The 26,275-nt window shown below is 43.3% G+C and overlaps 2 protein-coding genes across 3 annotated transcripts in view; one reads left to right on the top strand and one right to left on the bottom strand.

Moving 5' to 3' along the window:
- The window catches only part of LOC115479064 (transient receptor potential cation channel subfamily V member 6-like), a 64,309-nt gene extending 46,657 nt beyond the window's left edge, over window positions 1-17,652 (top strand). The window contains exons 11-15 of the mRNA XM_030216792.1: window positions 739-904; window positions 7,793-7,859; window positions 11,299-11,567; window positions 15,404-15,513; window positions 17,378-17,652. Of these exons, the coding sequence (XP_030072652.1) occupies window positions 739-904; window positions 7,793-7,859; window positions 11,299-11,567; window positions 15,404-15,513; window positions 17,378-17,498 (733 nt within the window). The 3' untranslated portion in view covers window positions 17,499-17,652. The remainder of the gene's footprint in view (window positions 1-738; window positions 905-7,792; window positions 7,860-11,298; window positions 11,568-15,403; window positions 15,514-17,377) is intronic.
- Window positions 17,653-17,921: 269 nt separating this feature from the next.
- Window positions 17,922-26,275, bottom strand: part of SERPINI1 (serpin family I member 1) — a 93,346-nt gene continuing 84,992 nt past the window's right edge. For both annotated transcript variants that reach the window (XM_030216787.1, XM_030216786.1), the window contains 2 exons: window positions 26,070-26,159; window positions 17,922-18,759 (listed from right to left, as the gene is read on the bottom strand). In XM_030216787.1, the coding sequence (XP_030072647.1) occupies window positions 18,686-18,759; window positions 26,070-26,159 (164 nt within the window). In that variant the 3' untranslated portion in view covers window positions 17,922-18,685. The remainder of the gene's footprint in view (window positions 18,760-26,069; window positions 26,160-26,275) is intronic.

Raw genomic sequence — 26,275 nt, 5'->3', positions numbered from 1 at the left:
AAGTATGTGTTCAGTACTACTACTACTACTATTTAGCATTTCTATAGCGCTACAAAGCATACGCAGCGCTGCACAAACATAGAAGAAAGACAGTCCCTGCTCAAAGAGCTTACAATCTAATAGACAAAAAATAAAGTAAGCAAATCAAATCAATTAATGTGTAAAGGAAGGAGGAGAGGAGGGTAGGTGGAGGCAAGTGGTTCAAGACAGTGGCGTACCAAGGGGGGGTGGTCCGCCCCGGGTGCACGCCGCTGGGGGGGTGCCGCACGCCTGCCGGCTCTTCGTTTTCATGCTCCCTTTGCCCCAGAACAGGTTACTTCCTGTTCCGGGCCAGAGGGAGCATGAAAATGAAGAGCTGGCAGGTGCACGGCACCCCCCCCCAGCGGCGTGCACCCGGGGGTTCTTTCGCCGGGGGGGGGGGGGGTGCTGAACCCGGGGGCGGGGCGCATCGGCGATCCGCCCCGGGTGTCAACCCCCTAGGAACGCCACTGGTTCAGGATGATTTGCCTATTTTACAGGCGCGCTGAAAAATGGATCTGCACCTACACTAGCCCAGCCCATCTTTCAGCACATCTTAGTAAAAGGATCCCTTGGTGTGATCTTTTAATTACATTCCCTGGAAGGGTGATTCAAATGCTAAATGTGCATTTCACAAATATTTCTTTTACATGGATTATTAACAATGAAAATGTGTCATAGTTTCAATTTCCTTGTAATGGCATCTGGTTTTTATTTCAGGCTGCTCTACGCCGGCTTCATTGTGACCATTTTAATAATGCGGCTCGCAGGCAGCACGGCGGAGACCGTAATTACGCCCATGGCTCTTTTAAGTGCCTGGTGCAGCGTGATCTATTTTGCCCGTGGATTCAGGTTCCTTGGTCCTTTATGCATCATGATTCAAAAGGTAAGTCGTAAATATATTTCTCCCATCTTAGTTTCTCATCAGCTGATGTGGAACAGAGCTAGAAAAATGCATTTGCCGGTATCGGCTGCGGTGCCAGAAACAGCAGAGCTCTCTGTTCATTGATCTTTCAAATTGAACATCAGGAATTCTCAATGCTTTACTGAAGAGCCCACTGCCTCCCTGCTTTGCAGAATATCCATAATGAGATACAACGGTGTATACTGAGATTCCAAAGTATGCAAATTTATCTCATACATATTCATTGTACCACAGGGTTAAATTCTCAATGATTAGCCACATAATACATCACAATTCCTATGTCACTTGGCTAGTACAATGTTTCTATACCAAATTCAAAACATTCCAAACCCATTCACCCATATATTAAAATTGCAATCTTTATTACAAACTCATTTACTAACAATTAATAAAACTCTCTATTGGATGATCTCATGACATCCTACCTCCTCCACATTTTAACATACACAATGCCCAAATGTCCTTCTCCAATAATTGTTGTTGAAATCAGAACAGTTGTAAGATGCCCATAGGAAATTCCAAGTCTACAGTCTATTTCAAGAACTCTTTTAACATTGTGGCACACCCCTAATCAGGAGCGCCAAATTTCTAAACAGTGAAGCTGTTGTAAATCCCGATAGATTTTGAAGAAGAGCCGCTGATCATTGGGGGAAGTATAGGGTATCAGACATCAACTCCATCAAACTAAAAGTTTTTCTGGCCCCAAATATCTTTTTGGTCCCAACACTGGCCGTGTTTCCATTTAACTTCATCAGGAGACCTTATTCAATACGTAATGAACAGTATTACAATCATCCCCTCGTATCCATACTAAAACCTTGTAAACACTTAAGTACATATTCATTAAGGATATCCTGGAAACTAGATTGGCTTAAAAACCCCGTTGTACAGAGCTGTCATTCTCAATCTTTTCCTGGAGGCACACCTAACCCTGTCAGGTTTTCAAGAACACCACAACGAATATATATGAAATAAATCTGTATGAATCGGATACCTGATATATGCAAATCTATTTCATGCATATGCGTTGCAGTGATCACGAAAACCTGAATGGCTAAGTGCATAGGTGCCAACATTTCAAAATGATTGTGGGTGCCACACACAATACAAATGATCCCTCCCTGGACACGGTGAAAGAGCTTGGTCAACACCCACTGGCCCCCATAGAGCTGGCTCCTATGGCTAGGTGTGCCTCCAGGATAGGGTTGAGAAGCACTGGTATAGAACAATTAAAAATAAACTCAGAACATTCTAGAAAATATTGGGCAATCCAGAACCTGAGCAGGTGGCACCTTGACACCTTTTTTTTTGTTGTTACATTTGTACCCCGCACTTTCCAACTCATGGCAGGCTCAATGTGGCTTACATGGGGCAATGGAGGGTTAAGTGACTTGCCCAGAGTCACAAGGAGCTGCCTGTGCCTGAAGTGGGAACTGAACTCAGTTCCTCAGTTCCCCAGGATCAAAGTCCACCACCCTAACCACTAGGCCACTCCTCCACCTTCATCTTCCACCCAGGGGCGTAGCTACGGGTGGGCCTGGGTGGGCCCAGGCCCACCCATTCTTGGCTCAGGCCCACCCAGTCCTAGTCTGCGAGCCAATCGCAGCTCTGATGTTATTTTTTTCTTACCCGCAGCGGCGAACGGGCGGCCCTAAAAGCAGCAAGCAGCCAGGCTCATCGACTCTATCCTTCCTTCGCTTCCTGCCCTCTCAGCGTCCCGCCCGCTCAAAAGGAAATGACATCAGAGGAAGGCGGGATGCACGCAGAGAGGGCAGGAAGCGAAGGAAAAACGGAGTCGACGAGCCTGGTTGCTTGCTGCTTTTAGGGCCACCCGTTCGCCGCTGTGACTTGGGGAGTGGAGTGGAAGTGAGCCAGCAGCCTATCTATTCCACTCCCCCGCGCAGCCGTCGCCGTTCAGGCAAGTTAAACAAAGCAGGCAAACCTGTAAGCTGCTGCAAGCTGCATCCACGTTGTCGTTCTTTATTGAGACAGACAGATGGGAGATGCTGTGAAGGGGGAGAGAGGGGGAGGTAGATGCTGGATAGAATGGGGAAGGGGATGGATAGAAACAGGATGGGCAGGGGAGAGAGGAGAATTGCTGGACAACAGGGATTGCTAGAGGGGACAGGGGAGAGAGGAAATTTGATGAAGATGGATGGAGGAGAAGGCAGGGGAATGGAGAGTTGCTGGACATGGAGTGGAGGGCAGGGGAAGGAGAATTGCTGGGCATGCATGGATGGAGGGGAAAGGGGAGAGGAAATTTGCTGGAGATGGATGGAGGAGAAGGCAGAGGAATGGAGAGTTGCTGGACATGGCGGAGGGCAGGGGAAGGAGGAGAATTGCTGGGCATGGATGGAGGGGAAAGGGGAGAGAGGAAATTTGCTGGAGTTGGATGGAGGAGAAGGCAGGGGAATGGAGAGTTGCTGGACATGGCGGAGGGCAGGGGAAGGCGGAGAATTGCTGGGCATGCATGGATGGAGGGGAAAGGGGAGAGAGGAAATTTGCTGGAGTTGGATGGAGGAGAAGGCAGGGGAATGGAGAGTTGCTGGACATGGAGCGGAGGGCAGGGGAAGGAGGAAAATTGCTGGGCATGCATGGATGGAGGGGAAAGGGGAGAGAGGAAATTTGCTGGATATGGGTGGATGGAGGAGAGGGCAGGAGAGAGGAAATTTGCTGGATATGGATGGATGGAGGAGAGGGCAGGAGAGAATGGAGAGTTGCTGGACATGGATGGATGGAGGGGAGGGCAGGGGAAAGGAAAGAGGAGACTTGCTGAACATGGATAGATGAATGGAGGGGGCAGGGGACAGAGGACATTTGCTTGATATGGGTGGATGGAGGAGAGGGCAGGGGAGAATGGAGAGTTGCTGGATGGAGGGAGGGGAGAGAAGTCAGGGAGGAGATGTGCATGGATGGAGGGGAGGGAAGAGAGGAGAAATGCTGGACATGGATGGAGGGGAAACTGCTGAGTTGAGGAAGGATAGGGACAGGGCTACAGCTGGTAGACAGGACACATAAGGACACAAGAGGATGGTGGACATGGTGAGAGAAAAAATATCAGATGGAAAGAAGACACTGCATGAAACAGAAGACACTGGGACCAAAGCGAATAGATCAGACAACAAAGGTAGAAAAAAGTATTTTATTCAGAATTTATTAATTGGAATATGTCAGCTTTTGGAAATGTACATCTGTGATATTTTGCATGTAGGTTTTTAATTTTTCTGGTATTGCTGCATGCTAAGTCTAACTTCTTGAGTTAACTTTCCAGTTCAGTATTTTGCCTTCATATTTTTTGATTTCTAGTTCCTTGTGTCATGTCCGTTGTGTCATGTGTTCATGTGTGATCAAGGTGCAGTATTCTGATTGCGTGTAGTATTTGCAGTCCTTTTGTTTTGCTTTTTTTTTCACGAGGTAGTGTATTGGTGTTTTAGAGCCTAGTGTAATTACAGTTCTGCCTTTTCAAGCATAAGGTTGTAGCTTGTCCTGTCCTTGGAATTAGTGCTGTTATGGTTTAGTAAGGATATGAGTGTGTTTTTGCACAAGTTTGTGTACAGCATTTTGCAGTGGAGCGATTGTGGGATAATGTAATTATATTTAAAAATATCAATTTTTCCATTAAGTATGTATGTGGTTATACTGATGCAGGGCAGCTTTTGGGCAGACTACTTAGAAATCCATCATCAAGTGAATTCTAAGGCATTATTTTGTAGGATCCCAAGAGACACTGCTCATACTTATATAGACAGTGTGTGCCCACCCATATTAGCTCTGGGCCCACCCAAAATCTCAGGTCTGGCTACGCCACTGCTTCCACCTCACCTCCTAAACATCATCACATGACCAATCACCCAAGAATGGATTTATGATGGCTGTAGCATTGCACTACATACATTTTAAATGCATTTAACAATATCAAGTTAGTACATACATGAATGCAACTTACAACATATGGCGATTACATACATGATGCCTAGTTCTTGTCAATATTCTATCTAGATCATTTCAGGGCGGGGGGGGGGGGGGTCTATCCTTTCAAGTCACACAGTTCCAACTGCTTATTTCCACCTTACTTACAAAGCATGTTTTCTGCCCTGTCTGGGCATAACCGTAGAAGTGCCCATGCACTACCATCACTTCTTTCAGCAGGATAGTCACCATTTCTAGAATCCAGGGGAATTCCCACTGACCCAGTATGGCTACTCTTATGTTCTCTATAGCTTGACACATACAATTCTGTGCCACTTGTTGGCGTTGTTATTGAGAAAACTAGCAGTTACGTGCATAAGTATGCTAAGCACCATTCATTAAAGGCACATGTAGCAGGTTCGGCATATAAACACTAGAAGGCATACCAATGGGTGGAGCATGGGCAGAGGTACCACAGAATCCTGTAAATTACATGGTGCTCGCCGCACACACAAAGTTACACCAGGGCTCTGGGAGGTGTGTCTGATGGCATGTCACATTTTTGGGGTGCCAGTGATGGTCTGCATTAGTATTATTTAACAGAATCTTCGTATTAAGATTCTATTACTGAATTAGTACATAAGTATTGTCATACTGGGAAAGACCACAGGTCCATCGAGCCCAGCATCCTGTAACAGTGGCCAATCCAGGTCACAGATACCCAGCAAGATCACCAAAAATGTACAAAACATTTTATACTGCTTATCCCAGAAATAGTGGATTTTCCCCAAGTCCATTTAATAACGGTCTATGGACTTTTCCTTTAGGAAGCCGCCCAAACCTTTTTTAAACTCCGCTAAGCTAACCACCTTTACCACATTCTCTGGCAACGAATTCCAGAGTTTAATTACACGTTGAGCCCTAGTGCTAGTATTTTTGGAAAGCGTGAACAGACGCTTCACATCTACCCGTTCAACTCCACTCATTATTTTATAGACCTCTATCATATCTCCCCTCAGCTACCTTTTCTCCAAGCTGAAGAGCCCTAGCCGCTTTAGCCTTTCCTCATAGGGAAGTCGTACCATCCCCTTTATCATTTTCGTCGCCCTTCTCTGCACCGTTTCTAATTCCACTATACCTTTTTTGAGATGCGGTGACCAGAACTGAACACAATATTTGAGGTGCAGTCGCACCATGGAGCAATACAGGGTGTGCCAATGGGGTGCCAAAATTAGCAAGTAGGACCGTATTTGCATATCACATCTTTTTGGGAGTGAACAAATAAAAACACTTCCTAATAGATCGGACAGGTACTTCCAAGTGATGGACTTGATGGACTATTGGTCTGACCCATGACAGCTTTTACGCTTTACATGGCTCTCTGCTGAAAGTCTGAATCAATCCTCCATAAATAGCTTAAATAAATAAAACCATAGATATAACAACTTCAGATTCTTTTTTTTTTTTTTGGGGGGGGGGGGGGGGGCATTAATGATATTCTGCCATTTCAAGTTGATCATACCAGGATAAAAGCATGAGATCCAGTACACCCTTTAATAAGGCAATGCAATAATGGGGTCATTTACTATGAGCGATATATACAATGGGCCATGTGGTAGATAACACATAATGGCATTATCAAACAATCCCCGGGCTTCTATATAGCGCAACTTAAGTTGCACATGCAAATCCAAGTGTATTCTAGATTTGTGCATGCAACTTAATTAACAAGCCAATCAGCGCTAATTGCCACTTAAGCAACTATTGGCACTAATTAACATTAATTAGAATTTACACACAGACCTGTCTAAGTGTATTCTTTAACAAGATGTGCATAAATTAAGTCACATAGTTGAAAAGGGGGGTGGCTATGGGTGTGGAATGGGTGGGCCATGGGCGTTTCTCAAATCTCTGCGTGTGGTTATAGAATACACCTGGTATGTGCCTAATTTAGGCATCGGGATATATACCAACTTTCACTTGGTGTAACTGCTCATGACTAAATTTAGCCACACAGACAGGCGCTCAGCCTAATCCATGTGAAAATTTAGGCTTATTCTATAAAGTACACCTAAATGTAGGTGTACTTTATAGAATACTAGTGGAACCAAGCCCGTTTCCTCAACAATGAAACAGGCCCTAGGAAGGCTGTCTTGTAAGCGATTTTTCTTTCTCCCCTGCCCTCCCCTCCATGTCCAGCGATTCTCCTCTTCCCTGCCCTCCCATCTGTCTGCCGCAATTCTCTCCTCTCTTCCCCTCCCGTCGATTCTCCTCTGCTCTTCCCTTGATTCTGTTCTTCTTTGTACTTGAACGTTCTCTGGCTGGCTGGCTTCGTTCCGTTCGTAACATCCCGATGTCAGCTCACCTCCAGCTTTCCCTTCCCTCTCACTATTCTGCCCTCTGTCATTACATCTTGACGTGAGGGTGGGACAGTGAGGGGGAATGGAACGCTGGAGGCGAGCTGACGTCAGGAGATGTTACAAACCCAGCCAGCCATGGAACGTTGGAGGTACAAATTATTATATAGGATGCCTAGGCATGTTTTCTTTCAGCGCAGATTTTTCAGGTACCATATGTAGAATCTTGCCCAATACCCATGACCACCTTAGTCATCTAAAAGAACTAGAACAGAAATTAAAGACAAGTTGCAAACTTATTCTAATTAGAATAAAACAAGAAGCAACATCTTTATGACTTCCTTTCCTGCTCGAGCACGATAAAAATGCAAATCTGGCTGCAAACCCATGTATTGTTTGGCATAGATAAAATATCAATTGGTATTAAGCATCAACTTTTTTTTATTTTTTCCCCAAAGTGCAGCATTATTTCTGGGCTTATGTATTGTCAATAAAACTATTTTTATGACTGATAAGATAGCATGTTTCTTTTATGGTGTCAAATCATCATTTCAGTAACAATAATTTTTTTCTCCATTTTTAGATGATATTTGGTGACTTACTTCGATTCTGTATCATCCTGATTATTGTCATCATAGGATTTAGCGCTGGTAAGTTCATAAGTCTTGCAATCATTTGCTTACCTTACTTATATAATTTGCATTATTTTGCCTGCCTTCTAGATCTTATATCGTATATTGGGTGAATCCTGTTCAGAAGGAATGTATCCTTGGGAGCTTAGCCGAGTTTAGGTGGCAGAGCAGGTGGTGGGAGGCGGGGATAGTGCTGGGCAGACTTATACGGTCTGTGCCAGAGCCGGTGGTGGGAGGCGGGGCTGGTGGTTGGGAAGCAGAGATAGTGCTGGCCAGACTTATATGGTCTGTGCCAGAGCTGGTGGTGGGAGGCGGGACTGGTAGTTGGGAGGCGGGGATAGTGCTGGCCAGACTTATACAGTCTGTGCCAGAGCTGGTGGTGGGAGGCGGGACTGGTAGTTGGGAGGCGGGGATAGTGCTGGCCAGACTTATACAGTCTGTGCCAGAGCTGGTGGTGGGAGGCGGGGCTGGTGGTTGGGAGGCAGGGATAGTGCTGGCCAGACTTATACGATCTGTGCCCTGAAGAGGACAGGTACAAATAAAAGTAGCACATATGAATTTATCTTGTTGGGCAGACTGGATGGACCGTGCAGGTCTTCTTCTGCCGTCATCTACTATGTTACTATGTTATTATAAAGGATCATCCTATGATACGCTATTTTTACTTTGGAATACTGTGGTTACTGTTAGACCACATGGATAAATAAAAAGATAGGTAAAAAAAATAGTGTAGGTGACACACAGCATTGCATGAGCTGTGCACCTTTCATGTTTTTGAATAAGAATCTTAAAGTCATCCTTTAAATTTCCATACATGGAATCCAATAGGAAGAGATTTCTAGGAGAGCACCTTTCTCTCTCCATCCACCCCACGCTATTTAAAAAAAGCTAGGGTAATTAGAAAATTCATAGCCATCCTCAGTTTCTGCAGTAGCACAAAGGCCAATTACGCAGCCATTTTGGCCATCCACAACAGGTAAACAAGAGGGCTAAAGAGCATGGAACAAAGTCTACACATGACTAGCAACATGGCTACATCCACACTTGCTTTCCTCAGCATATTAAACTTAATGAGGTCAACACCATCCAGTGCCAACCCCATAAATTAATCCTGCTGAAAATGACCATCACTTACATGGCCAAATTCTGACCATATCAATCAGTGTATGGTAAGAAACTGGCCATATTAATGGAGATGAAGTTAGGGTTGTTTGTAGGATGGGGCTTGAGATCATCCGTATATTGGGTGAATGGATAATTTATCTGTTTGAGTTTGGCTGCAGTAACTTAAAAGGATAAAATATATTGTGGCACCCAATGTGGTTGATCAAAAATTTTTTTGTTAACTTTGTTATTGAATTATGCTTATCCAACTCATACATAAAACAGCCTATAAATTGCTCCAAATTTTTTAGTTATTTCAGAATAATTAACAAGAATAACTTGTTAGTGAAATACAGCCAGGAAATATTGAACAATCATATTGTAAAAACCCCCCAGAGAATTAACAATTTACGCGGAAACAAATTTCGCTTTCTCAGACCACTAAGTTGAGGGGGGGGGGGGGGGGGGGGGGGTGAAATGAATAGAGAAGTTTACAATAAGGAAATTATTATTTAAACAAATAGAAAAATCGCTGCATACTACCAAAATTAACATTACAGATGTTATTTAAGTTGCTTCATATCCAGAAATGACTTTAATTGATCTGGTGAATAAAACACATATTTAGTCATACCCATTTTTACTATGCATTTGCATGGATATGCAAGAAAAAAAAGAACCTCCTATTTCTAATGTCCTTTTCCTCATTGCAAGAAACACTTCCCTTTTTTGCTGGGTTTGTTTCGTCACATCAGGGTAAATCCAAATCTTTTCCCCTCCGAAGAGGGCATTAATATTCTTGAAGTAATGTCTCATAATAGCATTTAAGTCCTGCTCAAATACCAAAGAGACAATAAGAGTTGATCTTTCTGTGGAATTGTCCAAAGTTTGTTCTAATAAAGCAGAGATATTATCCAATTCGACATTTGTTCTTGTTGCTCCAAATTTTTACCAGTCCAGTCAGTCCCTGGCACTGGGCGAGAGTACATTATCACATGCAACAATTGTGCCTTTGATGGTGGACACTACAAGATTGGCGATACAAGATAAGCGTTGTTTTTGTGAAATTACTACTACTACTACTATTTAGCATTTCTATAGCGCTACAAGGCATATGCAGCGCTGCACAAACATAGAAGAAAGACAGTCTCTGCTCAAAGAGCTTACAATCTAATAGACAAAAAATAAAGTAAGCAAATCAAATCAACTATTGTGTACAGGAAGGAGGAGGGTAGGTGGAGGCAGGTGGTTACGAGTCAAAAGCAATATTAAAGAGGTGGGCTTTCAGTCTAGATTTAAAGGTGGCCAAGGAAGGGGCAAGACGTAGGGGCTCAGGAAGTTTATTCCAGGTGTAGGGTGCAGCAAGACAGAAGGCGCGAAGTCTGGAGTTGGCAGTAGTGGAGAAGGGAACAGATAAGAAGGATTTATCCATGGAGCGGAGTGCACGGGAAGGGGTGTAGGGAAGGACGAGTGTGGAGAGATACTGGGGAGCAGTAGGTTAGTAGAAGAAGTTTGAACAGGATGCAAAAATGGATAGGGAGCCAGTGAAGCGACTTGAGGAGAGGGGTAGTATGAGTAAAGCAACCCTGGCGGAAGACGAGACGGGCAGCAGAGTTTTGAACCGATTGGAGAGGGGAGAGGTGACTAAGTGGGAGGCCAGCAAGAAGCAGATTGCAGTAGTCTAAACGAGAGGTGACAAGGGTGTGGATGAGGGTTTTGGTAGAGTTCTCGGAAAGAAAGGGGCGGATTTTACGGATGTTGTAAAGAAAGAAACGACAGGTCTTGGCGGTCTGCTGGATGTGAGCAGAGAAGGAGAGAGAAGAGTCAAAGATGACCCCAAGGTTTCGAGCCGAGGAGACAGGGAGAATGAGAGAGCTATCAACAGAAATAGAAAATGGGGGGAGTGGGGAGGTGGGTTTGGGGGGAAAATGAGAAATTCGGTTTTGGTCTTTTCCTCCTATAGAATTTTTTAAGAATTTTATTATTCACTGTGTTGGTTTGTAATTATATGATGTTCACCCTATTATATATCAGACCACAGGACAAACCATCTATTATATTTTAGACAATTCAGATATTGTCTTTATCTTCCAATTGCAATCCCCCCCCCCTCCAAATGGTATGTCCCGAGGCTGCACACAATTATTCAATTCCTCAGTGTCATCACTCTTTGGCTATCTGAGGTCATCTTATCAGTGGTAAAGTAATAGATGGCATTTGCTAATTAAAGGTAACCATAATGTTTACATTCTGTTGAACTCCAGGAATTAATCTTTGAGTACATAGTAAACATCTTTTTCTTTCTGAAATAATTGTTTTAACACCTGTTTCACCATTTTTCTTCATGTTTCAGCTTTTGATGTTCACTTCCAAGCCATGAATCAGACAGTTTTTCCACATTTTAGCGACTTCCCAATTACCACATTTACACTCTTTCAGCTCATGATGGGCTTAACCAATCTACCAATCCCATCCACTGTCAACATGCCAACGATCATCACCATCCTATACCTGGTTTATATGTTCTTTGCTTATATTTTGCTTTTGAACCTCGTCATTGCTCTGATGGGAGATACTCACTTTCGGGTGAGCAATCAGCGGAAGACACTGTGGAAAGCACAGGTGAGTGTAAGGGTATTGATCTTTTGTCCATTATAAATTAACAGAGCTAAAAATACACATACCCCCAACCATAGGTGCCAACTCCATGGCTGCTGTGGGTGCTCGAACACCCCCAATATTTCACCCACTGGAATTTCGTTCCCTCCCTCCCTCGAGTTCCAGACCCCCTCCCTCCAAATTTTAAAAGTCATCTATTTTACCTTGTCAGGGTTAGGGCAGCAGCAGTGGTAAAAAGCAGCATGCATGCTCGGTGCTTAGTTTTCCCTTCTCTCTCTCTCAGCTCTGGTCCCGCCCTCATTTCCTGTTTCTGCAAGGGCGGGACCAGAGTATGAGGGCGGGACCAGAGCTGTGAGAGAGAGAAGGGAAAACAACTAAGCGCTGAGCCTGCATGCTTTTTACTGCTGCTACCGCCCTAACCCCGACGAGCTAAGATAGATGACTTTTAAAATTTGGAGGGAGGGGGCCTGGAACTCGGAGGGAGTGAGGGAGGGAGGGAGGGACACTGGAACTCGGAGGGGGGTGAGGGAAGGGGATGAGGGGGAGGGGTCAAGGGGTAGGGGGACAGAGGAATGCACCACCTGTAAAAAAAAAAAAAAAAAAATTCAGCACCCCCAATCATTTTGAAAAGTTGGCTCCTATGCCCCCAACCGCATGGTTCAATGGTTTCCAGGCTTTTTAATGCAAAATGTATAAAAGCTTAAGACTTTTAATGTGTTGGTTCACAAGCTATAAGCCAAACGTTTTGATATGAAAGGGTACTGCATATAGTAACAGCATAATGTGCCCACTCACTAGAAAAAGCCAAATTGTTCAGATAAACCACACAAAAGTCTCAGACCTGCAGCTTAAATGTACAGCAACGTTGTCATTATGCAAACAAGTTTGTATGCATAATAAAACATTTTTCCTAAAGAAAATAAGTAATTAAGTAATTATCTATTATGATGCATGGACAAGCTTAATTTTCAGCATAAATGTAGTTTTTCCGTGGTCAGTGCAACCAAGTTATCTTTTTCTAGTGAGTAAGTATCTTTTATTAGTCTGGTTCAAGTTAAATTATTGCTTTAAGAGAAGCAATACGTAACTTGAAATGCTATTGATTTTCTTCTCTTAAAACCTTTACGGCTTGTATATCTTTAAAAATGTATGCAGCTAACAATATAATGAACTGCAGAAAAAAACTGTTCGCACCTGTAGCAAGTTCCTTTTATGGCCAATATCTGTTTATTCTCACTCTAATAAACTTGGGTTCAAAATAATTTATCTTTTTTTTATATATGCACTTTAAAATGCTATAAATATTATAAAGTGTTTTAAATGTGCTCAGACCATACCGTTTACACCCATTATATCCCCAAGAGGAATATGTGGTGGAGTCACAATGGAACCATCATTGCACATACGATGTTCCGCCTCCTAATATTTGTGTATGTACATACAGCTGAGTCCAAGTAGATCTTTATCACCAGTGTACGCATATATCCATAATAAATATGTATAGGTCATAAACTACTCACATTAAAAACTGTTAGGCTTGAGCTCAAACCTCCGCCCATACATTATGGTGCATTCCATATTACCATCTGATACATAGATAATAAAACATACAATACAACATTTGTTTGAACCTAAAGGAGGTATATGTTAGTTCATGACACCCTGATCTCACTTCCCCCACATATCTTACATAAACCAACCCACAATGCGATATACACATATATTCACACTGTTATTTCACTTCCCTTAGGGTATATTGTGCTCGTGCTTCATTAAAATCACATATCATTCATCCATTCCAATCTTGCCATCACAATAAAAAAAGATAAATTATTTTGAACCCAAGTTTATTATAGTGAGTTTATGGTTTAACTTGGTTTGTTGGATTTGTTCTTCCTGATTTTTTGTAACAATATCAGTTTATGCCTTTGGACAAATTCCAAGTTTTTCTTGTTTACAAATCGGCAGCAGTACCATGGAATCAACCTACAACTTATGTCAGCTATTGCATCTTTTCATCTTATTTTGTGCCCTGCATCTCCACCCTTTTCCTGGAGGCACACGTAACTACATAGTTTTCAGAAATGCCACAATGCATATGCATGACATAAATCTTAATATACGGATCCTTGCTGCAGCAAATCTCTCACGCATGTCCATTGTAGTTAATTGTGAAAACCTGGCTGGTTAGGTGCACCTTTTGGAGGGAGCCGAGAAGCAGAGAGGCCTAGGAATAAGTGAACGTGCAAGATCTCTTAAAGGGGGGGGGGGGGGGGTCACCATGCAGTTCAATAAAGTGTGTGAAACTTCAAAATGTTCATTTAGAAGAATTGATTTTTCTCCCCAGAAAGGCTCCATTTGAAGCATATTCAAAAGCAGTTACACCAGCCTGAAGAAATCCAGAGTTATCAGCTTCAGGTCTTACTAAATCTGGCATGGAAATCTTAAGAAGCTGCATTTTCAGACTCGAACCAGGCTCAGACTGATTATCATCTAATTTTGTAATTGCTAGCACACAGCTGCTTTTAAAAATTCCTCTGGTCTCTTAAGGCAATAATCAAAAGTGTCCACAGGACTTTGAGGCCTGGAAACTAATTTTCAGGAGAAAACTGATACAGGTACAAAAGTACTGACCAGAAAGTATATGCGAGGCTTTCAAATACTCTCCTGTCCCCAACCTAACCCTGCCCTCTTTTTGTCATGGATAAAAAGTGACCACACTGTGACCATCATGGGTACTTTTACACCCAGGGGAGGAAGGTAAACCTTGTAATGGAATTCAAACATGCGTGGGATAAACATAAAGGAATCCTGTTCAGAAGGAATGGATCCTCAGAAGCTTAGCTGAGATTGGGAGGCGGGGCTAGTGCTGGGCAAGACTTCTACAGTCTGTGCCCTGAAAATGGCAGATACAAATCAAGGTAACATAGTAGATGATGGCAGAAAAAGACCTGTATGGTCCATCCAGTCTGCCCAACAAGATAAACTCATATGTGCTACTTTTTGTGTATACCCTACCTTGATTTGTACCTGTCCTCTTCAGGGCATGGACCGTATATAAGTCTGCCCAGCACTATCCCCGCCTCCCACCACTGGCTCTGGCACAGACCGTATAAGTCCGCTCAGCACTATCCCCGCCTCTCACCACCCAATCTCTGCTAAGCTCCTGAGGATCCATTCCTTCTGAACATGATTCCTTTATGTTTATCCCACGCATGTTTGAATTCCGTTACCGTTTTCATTTCCACTGCCTCCCGCGGGAGGGCATTCCAAGCATCCAGTACTCTCTCCGTGAAAAAATACTTCCTGACATTTTTCTTGAGTCTGCCCCCCTTCAATCTCATTTCATGTCCTCTCGTTCTACCGCCTTCTACACAAAAAGTAGCACATATGAGTTTATCTTGTTGGGCAGACTGGATGGACCGTGCAGGTCTTTTTCTGCCGTCATCTACTATGTTACCTTGATTTGTATCTGCCATTTTCAGGGCACAGACTGTAGAAGTCTTGCCCAGCACTAGCACTAGTTATGTGGGTAAACTGTTTTATCCATCAAAACGGCTTTAACAACTCTCCTCAATCTAGCACGGACCCTTCAGACACTGAGCATGCTACTGTATGCCAAATGATTTTCCCCGACTACGAATGTGTAGGGCATTAGAAAATTAAATATTACACACTTTGGGGCATAGTTATCAATGTGGATTACCTTTGAGGCGTGTGTTTTTATCATTAACTCACACTATTTTAGCACAGGTCCTATTTTATGCAACAAGACCTACTAGTGTAAGAGTGATTATGAACTTGGAAAACAACTTTTCTTATAACTGCCATTGCTTTAGATTACTGCAACAACATTACTGCTAGAGAGAAGAGTTCCAAACTGGCTGTGGCCAAGGACTGGAATACCAGGAGAAATTCTAGGCCTGGAGGAGGGGAAATGGTACTTAAGGTAAAAAGCAACATCAAGTCATCTTATAAAATTTGAATACCCACTTAAATCCTAGACCTAGCTTATTTCTGTAGTTAATTGTGAAAACCTGGCTGGTTAGGTGCACCTTTTGGAGGGAGCCGAGAAGCAGAGAGCCCTAGGAATAAGTGAACGTGCGAGATCTCTTAAAAGGGGGTCACCATGCAGTTCAATAAAGTGTGTGAAACTTCAAAGTGTTCATTTAGAAGAATGGATTTTTCTCCCCAGAAAAGCTCCATTTGCAGCAAATTCTAAAGCAGTTACACCAGCCTGAAGAAATCCAGAGTTATCAGCTTCAGGTCTTACTAAACCTGGCATGGAAAATCTTAAGATGCTGCACTTTAGATTACTGCAACAACATTACTGCTAGACAGAAGAGTTCCAAACTGGCTGTGGCCAAGGACTGGAATACCAGGAGAAATTCTAGGCCTGGAGGAGGGGAAATGGTACTTAAGGTAAAAAAGCAACATCAAGTCATCTTATAAAATTTGAATGCCCACTTAAATCCTAGACCTAGCTTATTTCTGCATAAATGGGCCCTACCTGTTAAAAAAAAAAAAAAAAAAAAAAAAATAATAGGGACTTAAACTAGTCAATCTAATTCAGTATTTTTTGATGTATAGAATTCCCTTTGTATGAAAGCATTCACTAGGCCAGTAGGTTTCAACTGATGCCTACGTAAGGGATAGGTTTAATTTTTTTTTCGAATTTCTTCTAAATTGTCTCTTGTAGAGATACCTTACTGCTAGACTATATTGTTTTATAGGTCTTTATTGAACTCTGATACTCAATTTGTATGGTCTTGCCAGGTGGAGTGGATGGTAGTTCCCCCATTTAGGTGTGGGTCTGAGGTGTATGGGAAGAGGGGGGGGGTTGGGAGGGATTAAGGCAGTGATGACCAAAACCTGTCCTGAGAGAACCCCAGCCAGATAGGTTTTCAGGATATCCACAATGAATATTCAAGAGATCAATTTGCATATATTGCCTCCTTTGTATGCAACTCTCTCATGCATACTCATTGTGGAGACCCTCAAAACCTAACTAGCTGGGGTTCCCCCAAGACAGATTTGGGAATCACTAATTTAAGGGATATCAGGGATAGAAATTATGTTTGGGTGTCAATGCTCACAGCAAGTGTTGTCTGAAGAATGGTATATTTGTGGCAGGGATGGAGCATTTAGGATGCAGTGGAGGGTTCAGGGGAATGCTATTTCCCCTACTCCCTCCCATGTGTAAGCACAAACCTTTTAAGAATGGGGCGGTCAACGTAATGCATGACAGATATTGTGCTCATTTCCAACACACCTGCCCCACCACCTTCTCCTGATTTTTTATTCACTATAGTCATGCTGAGAGCAGCAGAAGTGCTCATCTCTTACCTCAAGACATGGCCTCACAGCAGGAGATGAGCACTTCAGTGCTTCTCTTGCCCAGAGCCCTTCTAAAGTGAAGAATCCAGGAGATGGCAGTGGGCAATACTGTTGGAAGTGTTGACATCTTTGTTGTGTATGTTATTAAATTGGAAACCACCTAGTTTATTTATAGGTGGCCTATACATTTTTTTTAAATAAATAAATAATTGCCCCATTCCCCCCTCCCCGGCTCCTTGCTTGGCTTGCTCAAGGGTGACTATGCCATTGGTTGGTGCGTTCTGTCCTGATGCTCAATTGATACCTGCACAGCATCTATAATTGTATTCATGAATTAATGCTGTATTCAGGATTCCAACCCGCATCCTCTCCACATGGACAAGAATTTCTTTAATGCAAAATGGAAACCTCTCCCCCCCCCCCCCCCCCCCCACCCACACACATTTTTTTTTTCATGATCTCTTTTTTTTCTGCAGGGTTGAAGAAAGAAACACTCTCTCAAAGAAAAATGCAACACAAAGGAAGGAAAATTTAAAAATTCCAAGTGGTAAAAGAAACTGCTATCTTGCTCATGCCGACTCTGCAACCAGCATTTAAAAAAAAAAAAAAGGTGGACGGAGAATTGGCTTCAATAACTTTCAATAAACCTATACTCACTTTAGACTAACATCCTTGCCTGCTTAGGAGTGGCCTAGTGGTTAGAGCACCAGTCTTGACTTCCAGAGGGGGCCGGTTCAAATCCCACTACTGCTGCTGCTCCTTGTGATCTTGGGCAAGTCACTTAACCCTCCATTGGCTCAGGTACAAACTTTGGGTATTTCCCTGTCCCTGGAGGGCTCATAATCTGTGTACCTGAATGCAACCCACTTTGAACTACTACTGAAATGCAATCACTTTTCTTTAAACTCTGAAGGGTTTTTTTGCACTGCTGGTTGACGCTATGGGCCATCACATCATTCACATGAATACGGCAGCATCAATAAACCCCCCCCCCCCCCCCCACTAATTCAGGAAACAAGATCAGTTACTGGTATCAAACTTTAATAATAAAGTGAAATACAGCCAGTTTTCATTCTTGTACACAGGGTAGAATGTGCTCTTCAGCAGCGAAGTGCCGTTACATTTTCTATGACATTAACTATAATTCATACCGAAAACGTGCAGCTTTTCTCATATGCGAGGATACAACATGCACATTATTATCAGAATAGTCAAGTACTGAACACAGACAGACTTGCAAAATGGTTTGCAAAATGCTTGGGCCAATATTCAAGGGGAAATGGCCTCTTGCTTCATGCTGGACTGGAAACTTAAAACCATGTGCTTTGCAAACTGTTTTTTTTTGCAAAGCAAGTGGTTTGCAAAAAAAAAAAAAAAAACCATGTACTTTGCAAAATGGTTTGCAAAAAAAAAAAAACCATGGGAGTAGAAATCACCTCAGGGGGGTAAAGTCATTGGCTCCCACGCTAGTGCTCATAAATCTGCACGTGAAGAGCAACCGGTGCGGTGCAGAACTTGTCAGATGTTTCTATTGACAACTCTGAGCTTTTCACACATATATGATGTACATTACGTTTTGAAGATCAGCACACAATCACAATAGCAGCAACAGGAGCCTTTTAATACTGAAAGCTTTACTCCACGACACAATAGGGACTTCCAGCTTGAACTGTAAATCAAAAGGGCTATCAAACAGTTATCATATGTTACAAACCCACAAACAATAAGCGTACCACGTGCATACAGTGTGTGCTTACAACTGGTGCCTTGTTTCCACTAAATAGCTAAAGTGCTTCAAAATCATGAACATCATTCAGTTCTTCTGGTTGCATTAGTTTTCCCATGAACAAGAGGAAGCCTAGAACAAGAAAAAAAAAATAATCCAGAAATGTCACTTAAATGTTTAATGCTTCTCCCCCGCCCAGTTTTTAATGCCCAAAATGTTGAAGGGAAGCAAATATGTCAGTGGGCCCTGATCTGGTTTCATATGCTGTAACTAAAAATTTCAATTTCAAAATAGGGAAAGTTTCTTAATCCTGTGTCCTCTGTCATTTTGTATAAAATTGATTTTATTTAACATTTTCAAGTAGTTTTGTCATTCCTTTGTACCACAAAATTATTCTAATAGTGCTATGCTTTTCTGGTCTATTCTATGAGGTTGGATTAGATATTCTTTCCCCATGGATACATTCATTTGTTTTGCAAAAATCTTCACACACATTTCTCCTGCCTAAAATACAGAAATCAAAATGCATTAGAAAGGGAATTTGCATCACTGATCTACACAATATACTCTGCCCTTTCAACATGAAAGAACAATTCTAGACATATTGAAAACATGACTGAAAATAAGAAAAAAACAAAATCTTGATAGCACAAGTCCTTATACTCTGTGTCACAGCAAACCCAAATTAGCTCAATTTCAAAAAACCAGCTGAACTGATTCAAAATATACCTGGCCAAAGAATCAAGCTGTTTATACAATATGAATACGAAGCAAAGGTCTAAACATGCTGAAAACAGAACTGCCCAAAAAAACTCCAACACATTTATTCAAAAGGCACTGGGGAGAGTCTGAATATCCCTTGGAGCATTGTCAGATCCATCACTGTAAAGGGGGAACAATTTGAGCCATCAAGACAGTGCTTCCATTAGGTTGCTCCTCTTTAATCAGTACCTAAGGGTTAAAGGCCATTGTTGACAGCTGAGGAAGGCATTTGTAAGACCTAACATGACCTCTCATTGCGTGCATGTTCGGTTTTAGTGAAACAGAGTATGCGCGACACTTCGCGCATGCTCAATTTCAATAAAATCAAGCATGCGCAACGTTGACAGGAAGCAGGGCAAGCAATGTAAAGAGCATCGCTGGAGAAACGCTTCAGCTGGTGGGGGTTGGGGACTCCCGTCAGCCAAGGTTATGTGGTGTTGTGTCGGGAGGGGGAGGGAGAGAACGGGCCAAAATGTGTGTCCCCTCACTTTGGGCTCTGCCCCCCCCCCCCCTTCGAGGTCTGGCTATGCCCCTGCTTCAGACCACAGACTATCCCCAGCCAACCCAAAAGAGCTTGAGGTATTCTGGCAAGAAACGGACAATAACTGAACTATAGCACTGTGCAAAGTTGGTAGATACCTTCCTTTAAAGGCTTGTGACTTTTATAGCTGCTAAAACGGCTTCTGCCAAGTACTGAGTCAAGAAAGATTAAGCTACTTTTTGACTATTTCTATAATCCTTTCTAAGTTGAAAGTGCTTCTCTGATCTAAGCATGTCCTACAAACTACTGCTTTAATACCATTTTGAATTATACTTTTTAGGCAGCAAAACGTGAAAAATATACAAGGATGTGAAGAGTTTCCAAGACACTGAAACGGTATAAAACAGAGTCATTATGGTTAATAGCTATTCCCTATTAAGATTTTATAAACTATTCATACTGGATAATGATTTTATCTGATCAGGCACCACTGAAGAGGAGACATCCATCTTCAGCAAAAGTTACATACAAGAATGTAGGGAAAATAAACTCATTTACAATCTAAGAGAGAAGAGACTGTCCTCCTAATTCTATAAAATTGGGTGCTCAACTTTAAGCTTAAGTGCGTAAAATTCGACCTGCAATTTGTAGAATAAGGTCAGTGTGTGTGCAACTTAATTGGCTTAAACCGGTGGTAACTGACACCAATTAGCAGCTGCGCAAACAACTGTCCTGAGTCACTATTCCAAAAATTACACACAGGGCTAGATTCTATATATGGACCCTAAAAAAAAAAATTAGAGGCAACCCCCCCCCCAATTCTATAAGCCACACTTATGCTTAAGCGGAGAGGTCATGTGCCAATTTAGGTGCCACCATTTGCACCAATAAGAATATTTTGCAAATGCCCGCGCCTAAAACTTACACGCAGAGCACCATTATTCTACAACTACGCAAATAACTCAAAACTACGCTCCCAGTCCACCCCGAAGTGCACATGACCCTCCCCATTTCCACATCCCCTTTCGTGTACCTTTATGTGCGTCGTCCCAATTAAATCTATTTTGTGCCAATGCTTGCTAAAAAGCCAATTGCTGGCACTAATTGGCATTATTCTATTAAATTCTGCATGTAAATCGGTAATACGCCTACATTTGCACATACGGTTTTTGGCAATTTTTATACAACCAGAGAGAGGGTCAATTTCTATCACGTTCAACTTCTAAGGGTGTGGATGTGGGAGGGACATGATCGAGTCAGTGGCACGCCGGTTATAGAATAAAAGGAGCTAGATGCGACCACATACATCAGCTTTTGATATGCCGTAAGTGCTCAGGTCTAAAGTTAGGCGTGAAAACTCCTGACTTAGGTATCCAATAATGTAGTTCCATGTAGATCTGCTGTTACAGAATTCGTGCTTAGAGCACATCATCCTAGTCCCTAAAATTTGGCACTCATTCCTGATCCACCCCTGCATGATTAAATTGGTTGCAACTCTGATCACGAAAGCAGAACTCAACGAAGGAGCAGAGCCGGCCCAAGGCAAGATTCCGCCTGAGGCGGAGCTAAGATGCCACCCCTCCCCCCTCAAGACGAGATGCGCCCCCCCCCCCCCCCGGGTCAAGATGCCACTCCCCACCCCATGCCGAGATGCTGCCCCTCTTCCTACCTTCAGCCTGTTCGCGGCGTTTACGTCATCACGTTCCAAACCCGGCAGCGATTCTCATATGCTATCCTGCCGCCGGCATCTGCCTCTTCCCTTTAATGCGGCTGCCTGAGCCTCTGAAGAAACAGGAAGTTACATCAGAGAGGCAGCTACAGTAAAGGAAAGAGGCGGGTGCCGGTGGCAGGGCAGTGATTCTGCTGCCTGTCTCGTCTTCCGCCAGGGTCGCTTTACTCATACTACCCCTCTCCTCAAGACCCTTCACTGGCTCCCTATCCGTTTTCGCATCCTGTTCAAACTTCTTCTACTGACCTATAAATGTATTCACTCTGCTGCTCCCCAGTATCTCTCCACACTCGTCCTTCCCTACACCCCTTCCCGTGCACTCCGCTCCATGGATAAATCCTTCTTATCTGTTCCCTTCTCCACTACTGCCAACTCCAGACTTCGCGCCTTCTGTCTCGCTGCACCCTACGCCTGGAATAAACTTCCTGAGCCCCTACGTCTTGCCCCATCCTTGGCCACCTTTAAATCTAGACTGCCCACCTCTTTAACATTGCTTTTGACTCGTAACCACTCGCCTCCACCTACCCTCCTCTCTTCCTTCCCGTTCACATTAATTGATTTGATTTGCTTACTTTATTTATTTTTTGTCTATTAGATTGTAAGCTCTTTGAGCAGGGACTGTCTTTCTTCTATGCTTGTGCAGCGCTGCGTACGCCTTGTAGTGCTACAAAAATGCTAAATAGTAGTAGTAGTAGTAGTGATTCGCAGGGCAGCATATGGGAATCGCTGCCGGGTTTGGAACGTGACGAGGTAAACGCTGTGAAGGGGGAGATGCCGCTCCTGAAGAATGCTGCCTGAGGCCCCTGCCTCAGGTGGCCTGTCGGGCCGCCCCTGCTTAGGAGGTTCTCTTATAAGCTATTTCTGTACCTAACATTTTATATGTTGAAACATAAAACTGAGAAGCCATCCTCCTGCACATAGCTCTACTCAGAATAAAATGCAGGTGTTCTTATAGGTAGAACTTGGACTGAAGCGTGTGTATTATAAAATACATATAAATGTGAATATAATAACCAGGACATCTGTGAGGTGGGCCGCTGACAAAGCCTGGGGAGTATACTGTTCAGTTATTTATTTTTATATAAAGGCAAATATGTACTTAAGTGCCTTTTAAACAGGTGTAACTTGTTTGCATTTTGTTGCACAAGGTACACATCCTATTATAAAAATGACCCTTTAAGTGAGTAATGGCAAACAGCAAAACAGTAATGGAAATCAAACCAAAGGGTGGCAAAAGGTTAAAATACAGGCTTTTCAAAATAATAATAATAATACCCTTTTTACCGAAAAGCAAATCAATCAAAATACTCAACGATTTCAAAGGTATTCAAACTATAACAGAAAAGGACCTCAATACATACCCACTAAAATGCAGAAACTGCATTCAATCATCGGTCCCAAAAAGTAAAAAAATAAAAATAAAAACCTCCTGGTGAAGGACAAAATTATGCTCACACTATCTTTAGTGTATCAAAAATAAATATTTGTTTTGATTTTGCTCACATCTTTTTTAGTTGTAGCTCAAAATGAGTTACATTCAGGTACACGTGGAGGGGCATAATCGAAAGGGACGTCCAAGTTTTGCTGAGGACGTCCTCGCGAAACCTCCCGATGGAGGGGCGGAGAAACCCGTATTATCAAAACAAGATGGACATCCATCTTTTGTTTCAATAATACGGTTGGGGATGCCCAAATCTTGAAATTTAGGTCGTCCTTAGAGATGGTCGTCCCTAGACTTGGTCGTTTCTGATTTTCGGCAATAAAGGAAACCAAGGACGCCCATCTCAGAAACGAACAAATGCAAGTCCTTTGGTCATGGAAGGAGCCAGCATTCATAGTGCACTGGTCCCCCTGACATGCCAGGACACCAACCGGGCACCCTAGGGAGCACTACAGTAGACTTCAGAAATTGCTCCCAGGTACATAGCTCCCTTACCTTGTGTACTGAGCCCCCCCAAAACCCACTACCCACCACTGTACACCACTACCATAGCCCTTATAGGTGAAGGGGGGCACCTAGATGTGGGTACAGTGGGTTTCTGGTGGGTTTTGGAGGGCTCACATTTACCACCACAAGTGTAACAGGTATGGGGGGGGGGGGTGGGGGTGGGCCTGGGTCCGCCTGCCTGAAGTGCACTGCACCCACTACAACTGCTCCAGGTACCTGCATACTGCTGCGATGGACCTGAGTATGACATTTGAGGCTGGCATGACATATTGTTGTTTTTTGAGGGTGGGAGGGGGTTAGTGACCACTGGGGGAGTGAGGGGAGGTCATCCCCAATTCTCTCCGGTGGTCATCTGGTCAGTTCGGGCACCTTTTTCTGCCTTGGTCGTAAGAAAAATAGGACCAGGTAAAATCGTCCAAGTGCTCGTCAGGGACACCCTTTTTTTTTTTCCATTATGGGTCGAGAACATCCATGTGTTAGGCACACCCAAGTCCCACTTTCGCTACGCCTCCAACATGCCCCCGTGAACTTTGGTCATCCCTGCAACTGAAAGCAGTTGGGGACGCCCAAAAATCGGCTTTCAATTATACCGATTTGGCCGACCCTGTGAGAAGGATGCCCATCTTCCGATTTGTGTCGAAAGATGGGCGTCCTTCTCTTTCGAAAATGAGCCTGTATCTCCCTGTCCCTGGATGGCTCAGAATCAAAGGGCCCCTTATCAAGCCACGCTAGCGGCTCCCAAGCGGCAATGCTGACAAAGCCCATTCAAACTGAATAAGCTTTGTCGGCATTACCGTACTGGGAGCTGCTAGTGCGGCTTGATAAAAACGTACGCAAGGCAAATGGAGGTGGGGAGTTAAGTGACTTGCTAAGATCACTCACAAGGCGCGGCAGTGGAATTTGAACCAGGCACCTTTGGATGTCAAAGCCCATGGGTATCACATCTGTGTCAAATTCAGGAGTCCTTTTACTAAGGTGCGCTGAAAAATGGGCTATGCTAGTGTAGTCGCATGTTGCGTGCAGACCCATTTTTCAGCGCGCCTTTAAAAAGGGCTTTTAAAACTTTTTGCCGAAAATGGATGTGCGGCAAAATAAAAATTGGCGCGCGTCCATTTTGGGTCTGAGACCTTACCGCCAGCCATTGACTTAGTGGTAAGATCTCACACGTTAACCATGCGGTAATCATCTACGTGCGTAGAGTTGACGATTATGGCCCGGTTTCTGCTGCGTGCGCCAGAAAATAAAAAATATTTTCCGGCGCTAGTAGCGGACGTGCATCAAAAATGAAATTACCGCAAGGGCCACGCGATAGCCAGGAGGTAACTCCAAACTGAAGAGCGTTGGGCGCCTACGCAGCTTAAGTCTCTGATGTACTCAATGGTCTTCTCTGCTCCAAGCCCAAAGTCCTTCCTTTCACACAAAACAGCTGCATTTGTGGTAAAGCAAAGCTGTGGTTTGGAGAGGAGAAGAAAGACTGTACTCAAACAAGCAAAGACTGAGGATCTGATACAGGTAAGATTTATTTTTGATACATTAAATAAAATTGTGAATGGAATATACTGTGTGAATAATTTATACTTCACAAGAACTTTTGGGACCAATGACTGAACGTAATCCCTGTTATTAAATCTTTTTAGTGAGGTATGTATTCTGAGGTCCTTTTCTCCTACAATTTTGACAATTATAAGCATTCTGAATATTTTAATGCTTTTATTGTTTAAAGGATATTATTTTGAGATAAAAACGTTACAGACAACCCATGTAGTCTGTCCAATTCAGATTCGTGCATTATGGGTAGATATGGATACGCGTTCCGAATATCACCTCAACCCCAATCCCCTCAACTGAATTTTCAATCCTTTTCTCACCACTAATTTTGGCGCAGTCTCCAGCACGCGGCCCCAAAACTGTTACCAGGTGGCTTTACCACTTCGTTGAGTTACCCATGGCAGGTTTTACCATTAGCTTACAAGATCAATGCCAAATCTAATACCCAAGTCCTCTTTCAAGTTAGAATCTGGCCTCCTCATACTCACTGAGGGGGGAGTTTAACCATGGTCCCTCAGTAGAGGTCTCCCAGTGCAGGATCACTGCTGTTTTGGACTAATTATGGCACAGCTTACCCCAGTGCCTTCTAGAAGTACAATGCCGTGTCAATGGTTCTGGGTTGTAGCCATCATTGTGCAGGTTACACCAATGCTTTTTTTAGAAGAACATTGCTCTTGTGGGCTCTATCCATTGCTTCGTTTCCATTCTCTTGCCATTAGGATCCTCTTTGTATATCCCATGCTTTTTTGAACAGTTATTATCTGTCTCCAGTATGTCCTCTAGAAGACTTCCAACCCTCAAAATATTTCCTAGTCTTATCCTGAACCTATCCTGGAATTTGAAATTATGACACTCCTCTCCCTCCCCCCCCCCCCCCCCCCCCCGGTCTACAACTTCTCTTTCTCATGCTCTGCAATACTGGAATGGGAGCCAATGTAAAAAGGCATACTGCCAACAAAAGTCAAACAACTCACCTGTTTTCCTGTTCCTGATCACAAAGATGAATGGGTGGTCAGCAATTACCTGGGGGTACAGTACCGCCATCCTACTGATGGCCACCATTCCTGAGAACAAAGCAGCAAAGAGAAAAATGTCACCATGTTATCATTTTGAGATGCCTTCATTTTGTCACACTATGTAACATTTGCAATTAAGAGCAGCACTGGTTTAGGAGTTAGGA

The sequence above is a fragment of the Microcaecilia unicolor genome, chromosome 10 (assembly GCF_901765095.1).
Source record: "Microcaecilia unicolor chromosome 10, aMicUni1.1, whole genome shotgun sequence".
Taxonomy (NCBI): Eukaryota; Metazoa; Chordata; class Amphibia; order Gymnophiona; family Siphonopidae; genus Microcaecilia; species Microcaecilia unicolor.
The sequence above is the reverse complement of the archived record's forward strand: the minus strand, read 5'-3'. Positions and strand labels throughout refer to the sequence as shown.